This window comes from Heterocephalus glaber, unplaced genomic scaffold, assembly GCF_053883595.1.
Source record: "Heterocephalus glaber isolate CG9 unplaced genomic scaffold, H.glaber_assembly_v1.0 deba00001761, whole genome shotgun sequence".
In the NCBI taxonomy this organism is placed as follows: Eukaryota; Metazoa; Chordata; class Mammalia; order Rodentia; family Bathyergidae; genus Heterocephalus; species Heterocephalus glaber.
In genome coordinates, this window is record NW_028258458.1 from 844,139 (window position 1) to 854,615 (window position 10,477).

The 10,477-nt window shown below is 44.7% G+C and overlaps 1 protein-coding gene across 2 annotated transcripts in view; it reads right to left on the minus strand.

The window, feature by feature from the left end:
- Hnrnpm (heterogeneous nuclear ribonucleoprotein M) overlaps positions 1 to 10,464 on the minus strand; it is a 43,390-nt gene extending 32,926 nt beyond the window's left edge. Inside the window, exon 1 of one of the 2 annotated variants that reach the window (XM_087201798.1) lies at positions 10,242 to 10,464. In XM_087201798.1, the coding sequence (XP_087057924.1) occupies positions 10,242 to 10,354 (113 nt within the window). In that variant the 5' untranslated portion in view covers positions 10,355 to 10,464. The remainder of the gene's footprint in view (positions 1 to 10,241) is intronic. The other variant, XM_087201799.1, reaches the window with a different exon arrangement.
- Between the last annotated feature and the right edge of the window lie 13 nt (positions 10,465 to 10,477).

Sequence of the window (10,477 nt, forward strand, 5' to 3'; positions counted from 1 at the left end):
CAGCAGATGAATGGAATAAACAAAATGTGATGTATCCAGCATGGAATATTATTCAGCCATCGAAAGGAATGAAGTTCTGATACACACTGCAGCACAGATGAACCTTGAGGGCATCATGAAATTAGCTAGATACCAAAGGACAAATACTTCATGATTCTGCTCTTAAGCGATACCTAGAACAAGCAAACTCACAGGCAGATAGTAGGGCCTGGGGGAAGTGGAAATGGGGAGTTACTGTTCAAGGAATAGAATTTCTGTTTGGGATGATAAAGTTCTGAGACTGGAGTACAGAAGATGTACCTAATTGTACACTTAAGGTGGCTAAAGTGGCACATTTTCCATATATTTTACATTTTTAAAAACTCAAAGGCGCGAAGGGAGTGTGGGGGTAGAGAGTATGTGCTTAGTTTGATGAGGTCCTGGATCACATCCCCAGCAGAAGGGAAAGCAGGGGAAGGAAAACGGGGGTTGGGAAAGGGAGAGGAATTAAGGGGAAAAAAGCGAAGGAGAGGAAAGGAGGGAAGAAAAACACTCTGCCCAACCCTACCACTTTGAATCTAGAAAACTTCCAAATCTGCACAACTCTGGTCCACAGAACACAAACGTTCCCACCTTCAGCGATAAAGGGTGCTGCATTTTCAGCACACCTTTCCCTATGACATTCTACCTCTGTAAGCCCCTCCTTCCTTTTTTCTGTTTTGATCTTTGATTAAAGTATCAGCGCCTCCATTCTGTAACACTGCATCTCTAAGCTCCACAAAGACAGTTTTGGTTTAGAGTGAAACAAAGAAACGCACAAATACTTGCAAAGCCCAGCAAGTCAAGCTGAAAGTATGGAGCTAGAAGCAGAGCCTGGGAAGGGCCGGCGTGGGGGAGGCCCTGGCTGACAGGACTGCTCTCTGTGCTCGCTCAGGTTCAGCCTGCTCTGACCCAGGGAAGCACCAACGGAAGGTAACAAGCAGGGAGCAGCAGCCTCAGAGTCAGTCTCTCCAGGCACTAAGCCTTGCCCATTCCAAATCCCCAGCCCTAGGATTTCACCAGTGAAAACCCAGTGACTTCCAAACCACAAGCTCTAACAAAGTTTGTGATGCATGGTAAAAAAAACCAAAAAGCTAAGAACATGTTACTGACAATTTGTAGGACTATCTTTATTTAATTAAAGGGCTGGTCTTATTCCGGGATATGGCTTCCTTTTGTAGGAGGACAGTATTCAAATACCATATGGGAGCTGAAGGACTTTCTTTTAACATAAGTTACTTGGAAAAATTTCAAAGTTAACAATCTTTTATTGGGGGGCAGGGCTGAGACAAGGTTTCATTATGTAGTTCAGGTTGGCTACCTTGGTTGGTAGCCCAGGCTGACCTCAAATTCACCACAATCTTCAGCCTCCCTCCCAAGTGCTGAGATTACAGGCATGGCTTGAAAGTTAACCTTCTGAGAGCCAGGCGTGGTGGTGCACACCTATAATACAGCACTCGGGAGGCTGAGGCAGGAGGATTGCTGCAAGTTCGAGACCAGCCTGCACTACATAGCAAGATCGACTCAAGAAATAACACCAAAAAATGTTAACTTTTTGTACCCTCAAAGGCATCTTTGGTGGCCCCCAACATGCAAACCCAATTGGCATGCCAGCAAAGATATCACACAAGTGTGATTTATTCCTCACTTGGCACATAAGCAGCTTCCTTTATGATATGAACTACACTGATGCAAAATCTGCATGCTTCCCTTCACAGGAGCTGGCAGATGAAGAGTTAAGGCCACCTGCAACCCCAGATTCCTAGAACACTTCACTATCAGGCTCCCTGATTTCACAAGAGACCCTGCTCAGGGTGGCTGCACACCACAAAGCAAATCCCACAGGAAACCCACAACTACCCATCTGTCTACTCCTTAGGTAAGCCCTGTACCAAAATCTGCCACACACAACATTATCTGCAAAAGCATCTCTTACTCCTTCTGGGCAGACAATGAGGAAAGTGTTACTAAAATGTATAACAGATATTGGGAAATGGGAAGAAAATGTTCAAGTGGGAAGGAGAGAGGAAGGGACAAGAAAAAAAAGTGAAAACAAGGAAAAAAAGGAAACAAAGCTTTTGTACATAAGGAGGGAAGGCGAGGCACAGGAAAAAAAGGGTTGGGATGTACCATATACAGGTGCAAATTCCCTATGAGCATCATCATTATATATGCCTAAAATGTACCAATAAATGTTTTGCTGTATTTTTTTAAAAGGATGTTAAATGAGACTGTAAAAACAAGAAATGGATTTTATATAACTGGTTTCTTTTAAAATCTCCAATATTTAAAGATTTACATTTAAAATATTATTCTGACACAACAGTACTTCCAGTCTGTTTCCAGACTGCTCAGCTCTCCTGTTACAAACTGTATAAACAAGTAATTACAGTCACAGCAGGTGACAAAGCCTCTGTCAACCTGCCTATGGCTAGGAATAAGCTACAGGATAAAAACAAAGAAGCTGGGTGCCTGGCTGGGGGCTGATCCACATCACATGGCTCACTGCTCAGAGAGCAGGTGGGCGTTTAGTGCAAGCCCAGCACCACTGCAAATATACCCTGGTCTAGTTCATCGTTTCCTCTTCCCATGAAGCTTCCTACTAAGCAAATAGGGTTAGAACTCTTATCACTTCCAGATTTTTAAAAACTGACTTTTCAGACCAGGGATTTAGCTCAGTGGCACTGCGCCTGCCTTGCAAGTACAAGGTCCTGAGTTCGAACCCAGGTACCAAAAAGGAAAAAAAATTTTGACTTTTCTGAATATCTTAAGGATCACTACCAACTGTATTCACCACGGAATCCAATTAAGACATATACAAGTATACACTGCCAGGGATTTAGCTCAGTGGAGCTGCCGCCTGCCTCGAAAGCCCAAGGTCCTGAGTTCAATCTTCAGTACAAAAAAAAAAAAAAAAACCCAAACTCAAGTGTAGAAAATGTGACTGTGGTATCCTGCAAAAGTTCATTTGGGGAGGCGGGGTACGGGGATCAAACTCAGGACCTTGCCTTTCCAAGTGAGGCAGACGGCCGCAGCACCACTGAGCTAAATCCCCAGCCCCCAAAGTTCATTTTTTAACATACACAATACTATTTTCTCACCTTCAGGAATAAATATGGAGAATATTCCTCCCTTGTCCTAAAACATATACAGCAATTAATTCTGAAAACCTTTCTAAAGTAATTGTTATGGGAAGATTATAATTTGGCAGCAATGATAAAAATAAATTGCTTATTTATTTTTTAAATACCGTTTGGAAGACTGTAGACATTATGAACAATCTGTAACAGAAAAACTCTTGAAGTTACATTTTAAGCAAAAGATCCAAGATTATCTGACCACTTATTCTAGCATATAACCTCTGCTGGCTATTTATATGGGAAATAAAATGACCATTTATTAAGTACTCAAAACTTAAAAGCTGCTTACCAGTTTCACCCATATGCTGTAGTTCAGCATCACATACAAAAAATTAGGCCAGGGATGTAGCTCTGTGGTTCTGCACCTGCCTGGCAAGCGCAAGGTCCTGAGTTCAATTCCCAGTACCCGAAAAAAAAAAAAAATTGCTGGGGCATGGTGGTGCATGCCTGTAATCCCAGCACTCGAGAGGCTGACGCAGGAGGATCACTGCAAGTTCAAGACCAGCCTGGGCTACATAGTGAGTTCAGGGCCAGCCTGAACTACAAAGAGAGACCTTGCCTCAAAAAAATAAAATTTAAAAAAAAAAAAAAAAAAATTCAGCTTGGTGTGGTGACACACTGTGAGTTCAAGGCCAGCCTGGGCTAAAGGCAAGACCCTGTCTCAAAAACAAAAACACCAGTAGCAACTCCACCCCCTAGTCAGGAAGGTGAAAATCAAAAATCTCTCTAAGACACTTTCAAATTCCCTAGAAGGAGGGGAGAGTCACCCATTGAGAAAGCTGATCACGGAGGGTACAGGGGAGTAGTGGCAGAAAAAGTTACTGGAGAGAAAGATTACAAATAGGCAAGAGGATACTTCTGGGAATTATGGATAGATTATCTTGATTTCAGTGAAGGTTCCACATGCTGAACACTTACCAAACTGCACATTTTTTGGGTTTTTTTGGTACCAGGGATAGAACTCGGGACCTTGTGCTTTCGAGGCAGTCGGCAGAGGCACTGAGCTAAATCCCTGGCCCCACCAAACTGCACATTTTAAGTAGAGTTTATAGCATCAATTATAAAACAGCCATAGTTTCTAATGATGTTCGTCAATTTCAAATCTAACCCAATAACAGCTTCACTTAACAGTCAAACAAATTTGTAATATTTTAAAGCAATTTAAATGACAGCAGGTAGATCTAAACATTTCTACTAATATTCTCCTTGCTAGCTGGTTCTCTCAATTCCAAACTGTCACTGAAAACTAAGTTCTGGCACCCAATTATCTACCCAAAGTTCTAAACAGATCCAATAAAATAAGAAATCTCTGACACCTGTCAAACACTGAATATATGAATTACTGCTATTTCAGAATACCCTGATAAAAGACAAGCCTAAAATATTTAAGTACCTTCCATACCATTAAAACAACATTGTTTAATATGGCCTTGAAATTGTTTCACTGAGAACTGATAAACTGAGACTTGATAAACTGACATTTATCAAGTCATTGCTCTACCATATTTAAAATTATAGTGCGCACAAAGATCACAGCTAATAAAAAGATGGAGTACTTACTCCATGAAGGCCTGCAGTATTCACTACAATGACTCTCTCTCATGTCTCCATACCATTCCCAAGTAAAACATGTACTCTCATTTATTTCCAAGTTTCCCAATCAAGGAAAAGGTAGTTTCAGACGCAATCTAAATATTCTGAAATTCTGAGTTCACGTTTGAGGAACCTCCTTCAGCTGGTCACAGTGGTGCATGCCTGTATTCCCAGCTATTTACTCCACAGGCTGAAGCAGGATTACCAATTTCAGGCCAGCCTAGGTAATTTAGTGAGACTTTGTTTCAAAATAATTTTGGGGGGGGCTGGGAATTTAGCTCAGTGGTTCCAGCACCTGCCTCACAAGCACAAGCTCCAGAGTTCAATCCCTGGTACCCGCCCCCCCAAAAATAATAATAATAATTTTGTTTTAAGGGCTGGAAAGCAGCAGCTCTGTGGAAAAGCACTTGCCTAGCACATGTGAGGCCCTGAATTCAACCTCCAGTACTTCCTCAAAAATAAAAGAAATCCTCCTTCATCCTTGAGAACCATTCCTTATAAAAGTGATTTTTTTTCACAGAAATCCTTGAAACCCTGAGCTCCTCCTCTCATGTATTTAAGATGTGGACAGCACTACTCTAGCTCCAGGTCCACAACTTAACGACTCGGATGACTTGACTATCAGATTCCTTACCAGCAGAACTAGCAGAACTTGTATCCATGGTGGTTCCCAGGAGTGCTGAGAATCAACAAAGAACACCGTAGCAAAAAGCAGTAGTACATGTTCAACGCAAAACTACCTAAGAGGGCTGGATCTGGTGGCACATCCCTGTGATCCCAGGACTCAGCAGGCTGAGGCAGGAGGATCACAACTTCGAGGGCAGCCTGGGCTACAAAGTGAGACTCTGTCTCAAAATATTAATATAAAGAGAGAAAGAGAAAGAAAAAAACAACCTACCTAAGGGGTACAGCAGGTAACCAAGGGATAGGGTCATCTAGGTCTGAACCCCACCCAATGTCACTACAACTTTGCTTGGGGTTCAGTTCTCTCATCCATAAATGGAGACTGCTGTTCATAAATTTGAAAGAGACTTAGCACACAGCATCTGCGGCAATGATAAATTTTGCTACCAAGAATTTTCTTGACAGGGTAAGATGAGAATCAACTTATTCCAAGCTAATGAACATCTACTAATCAGGCTTTAAATTGAATGCAAACCAGCCAGGCACAGTGGCACATGTCTGTAATCTCAGCATTTTAAGAGGCTGAGACAGGAAGATTTCAAATTCAAACCCCACTTGGGCAATTTATAAAGACCCTGTCTATAAAAAGTTGGGGGGGGGGGAGGATATAGCTCAGTGGGAAAGTCTTGGGTTCAATCCCCAGTACAGGCTACAAATAATAAAAACATGCCAACCAGGCCCCATAGCTGAGAAACCCTAGGCAATGAACCCATTACAGACTACCAAAAGGACAACTCACAGCCTTTAACTCTAGCCTTGCAAAACATGGCAATGCAAAAGTGCATTTGAAAACCCCTAAAAAAATCAAGCAAGGGCCAGGGATTTTGCTCAGTGGTTTCGCCGCCTGCTGCACAGCGCAAGGACCCGAGTTCAATCCCCAGTACCAAAAAAAAAAAAGCAAAAGCAAGCTAATCCTTTATAGACTAGTACCTCTTTCCTTAGCCATGAATAAAAACAAGGAGCAAAGTAACAGCAAAGCTCAGGCAACATGTATTTAAATAATCTTGACCTCACATCCAATATGTTTCAAAAATCCTTTCCACCAAGGATACAATACTCTTTAAAGTACAGCAACGGCTCCGCTGCCTGCCTTGCAAGCGCCAGGTCCCGAGTTGGATCCCAGGTACCAAAAAAACCCCGAAAACAAAACAAAAATACAGTACAGCAACACAAAAAAATCCTTGCAGAGCACAGAAAATCTTGGTTAAAACATTTCCAATGACTGCTGTGAGTGGTTACAGTGTAATATTAAAGAAACAGTAGGGGCCTTGGTGTCGGGATGGCCTCCCCAGTCTCTGGGTTAAATTGTTTTCTTAATTGTTTAAAGTTTCCTCCTTGGGGGTGTAGTTCAATGGCAGACTTGTTCAGCATGCGCCAAGGCCCTACACTGACTCCTAGCATCACAACTAGAAAACAAGAGTTAAACACTAAGAATACTTCTTCAGAAATCTCTCGAATAAAAATTTTTACTTTAAAAACAATCTACTCTGAGCCAGGCATGGTGGTGCACACCTGTAATCCCAGTACTCAAGAGGCTAAGGCAGGAGGATCATGGTGGGTTTGAGGCCAGCCTGGGCTATATAGTGAGCTGAAGGGAGCCTGGACTACACAAAAATACAAAGAGAGAGAGAGACACACACACACACACACACCAATCCACTTAATTAGTAAGGGGAATATGCGAAATCACTGACTTTAATCCTGTATTTAACCTTTACTGTATTTCAAAAAAATAAACCAACCTAAACTTACATGTTCCTGTAAATGCTTCCCCCCCCCCCCCCGCACTAAATCTACTCTGTACTCTAATCTTGACTTTAAATGGGACACATTTCTCATCAAAATAAAAGTACTCCTCATACCCAGGAGAGAAGTAACTGCAAAACAAGATTTCCATTCGATCCCTGGCACCAAAACAAAAACAAAAACAACAACAACAACAACAACAAAAAAAACAAGATTTCCAGCCTGGGGACTCCACCAAGCTTGCTGGCCACCTGCCTTTTCAGTCTACAGCACAGTCCAGCAACTTTAGTTCTTCAGAAAAATGGGCTGGGGTGTGTGGCTCAGTAGTAGAGGCCCCTAGGTTCAATCCCCAGCAAGACACACACACACACACACACACACTATTAAAAATAAAGCATACTCCGCTGCCTGCTGCGCAAGTGCAAGGACCTGAGTTTGATCCCTGGTACCAAAAAAATTAAAAATAAAAATAAAAAATAAAAGCATACACCCAAATCCTTCATCTTTGCTCAATGTCTTCACCTCATCTCAGCTATCTCCTAATCCTCCTCCTGGAGTAATCCAAGAGACCACCCCCCCACCCCCACCCGGGTGTTCCCCCACTCCCAATTTCTAACACAGCACAATTACTACAAAAAATGGACTCTCCCTCCTCCAGACTTGGGCTTCAAGAGTTTTGCTTTAAGGCTGGGGATTTAGCTCAGTGGCACCACACCTGCCATGCAAGCAAAAGGTCGTGAGTTTGATCCCCAGTACAAAGAAAAAGTTTTGCTTCAAGAACTCTGTGATGCAAAAACAAGTTTTTTCCACAGGGCCTACAAAAAATATCTAAATGATGCCAGTTTCCTTAAGTATGCTCTAGTAAGCCAGTCCCAGACTCAGGTTGTTTCCAACAAAGACTATTATAACACTAAAGCTCTGTCCAGTACTGTTTTTCAAAGGACTGAGGCATAAAATGGCTACTTGAAAACGGAGCTTGGAAAATTTGAAAAATGTATTACTGGTGCTATCATCTGTGACTAATTCAACCTCTTACCTCACAAGGTGCCAGCAACACTCCAACCTGCTTACAGGAAACAAATGTACCTTTCTGATTTTGAGACAGGGTCCAGGCTGGCCTTGAACTCACAAACTTGCAGTGATTCTCCAACCTCAGCCTCTGGAGTGCTGGGATTACAGGCATCTGCTACCACACCTGGCACTAATGTATCTTAAAGCCCTCAAACAGGGCCCTCAGAAATCCTACCAGGCACTCTATTCAAATGGTGAAAAAGTAAAAATGAAATATCACTATCCAGAGATTTCCACAATAAAATGATAACTAAAGAATATATAAATAAATAATTAGGAGGTACTTTTCTCTTGATTTCTAAGAACCAGTTAACCATGGTACAATATTTTGTTCCTCTCCACCTAAGAAGAGAAAATACCTGGAATTTTCTCCAAATTTGTTGTTTAACAATATAGCCAGTAGATAGTGAACGTTCATTAATGTAAGTGCTTCACTACATTCACTTTCAATCCCATAAACTATCATACAACTTCCCAAGTTAAAAATCTGAGAAGGCAAAATCACAGATACGGATTATAACAAGCGGAATGTGATGAGTTAAGTAGTTCTCCATTGGGGATGATGAAAAAGTTCTGGACACGAACAGTGGCGACAGTTGCACAACACTGAATGTACTCCAAGCCACTGTACCGTACGCTTAAAAATGGTTTTTAAAAAATCAAGCATAGGCCGGGCATGGTGGTGCACACTTGTAATCCCAACACTCGGGAGCCTGAGGCAGGAGGATCGCAACGTGTTCAAGGCTAGCCTGGACTACATAGGGAGACTCTCTCAAAAATACAAAAACAAGCCAAGGATTTAGCTCAGTGGTTCCCCCGCCTGCCTCGAAAGAGCAAGGTGACGAGTTCGATACCCCAGGTACCAAAAAAAAAAAAAAAAAAACCACCAACAACAAAAAAGCAAGCCACAGTGGCGCATGCCTGTAATTCCAACACTCGGGAGGCTGAGGCTGGAGGACCTAAGTTAATTCCAGGTCAGCCTGCAATACAACCCTAGCCCCAACTACAGAGTAAGACCCTGTCTCAAAAAAAAAAAAAAAGAAAAAAGAAAAACGGTTAAAATGGCATGTTTTATGTATCTTTCACCTCAATGGGGAAAATGCAAATTTAATGTGCCCAGCTTTTCCATTCTCCACGGCTGCTGGTCTCGAAGCCAAAACCTTTCTGCGCACCTTTCTCTCCAGCGACTGTACACAGAATGCGTAAGTTTCACCCAGCACACGCTGACACTTCCCTCCGTAAACTTTAAAAACCAAAACCCAGAGGCAGACAAAGCCCCGAAGAGGCCTGGAGAAGGTGACGAATGTGGAAGTGCGTGATCCCCTTCTAAGCTAGGGATCGCTCCCCAGAAACACAGAAGAGGTGCCCTTACCATCTGGCCTGTCGGTTTCTAAAGCTGAACTCTGATCGCGCCAATCCTTACAGCGCACCTGGGGAGCCGGGGGGGGGGGGGGCACGCTCGGGCCGGCCACTTCCGGCCGGGAGGGGCAGAGGGAACGGATCAGGCCTCGCCGCGCCCCGGCCCCACGCCGCCCCCCCCCATCGTTTACCGAGGCAGCGACGCGCGACGCCCTGAGCGCGCCTCCCCCTCCTCCTCCTTGCCGATCGGGAAACTGAGACCCGGCACCTAGTGACCGGGCTTGAAACAGCTCGCCCAAGGTCATCCGACCGGTGGGCGGCCGAGCCCTAGGCCTCGGACTCCGGGGTCCGCGCCGTCACCCGCGCACGCAGCGGCCGGACTTGAGGCCTCTCCGGTAGCGTCGGACCCCGCCTGCAAGGATCGAGGGAGCCAAACCCGAAGCCTAGCAGTCGGGAGCGAGCTGCAGACGACCCCGAGAACGCTTCGCTCCCGCGCTCACAGTCGCGACCCCCCCACCTTCGGCTGGGAAAGGCCGAAGCTGAGGCCGCGCCGCGAGAAAGCCACCAACAGATCTAACCGGGCCGCCTCGAGGGCGCCCGACCTCGGACGAAGAACTGTGGAATACTCACCTCTTTGGGCCCGGAGCCCCGTTGCCGCTCGGCACGCCAGGCGCGCCGCTCTCCTCCTCCATTTTGGGTTCCGTCGCCGCCACCTCAGCCGCCGCTTCGACCCCTGCCGCCATTTTCTCCGCGTCTGGGCTTTGTGTGAGGGAGCGGGCTGCGCGGCGCTACGCCTGCGCGCTCACGTGACCCGGTGCGACCAGTAACGCCTGAGCGCTACTGGGACGGCTCCCGCTTCCTCCCAC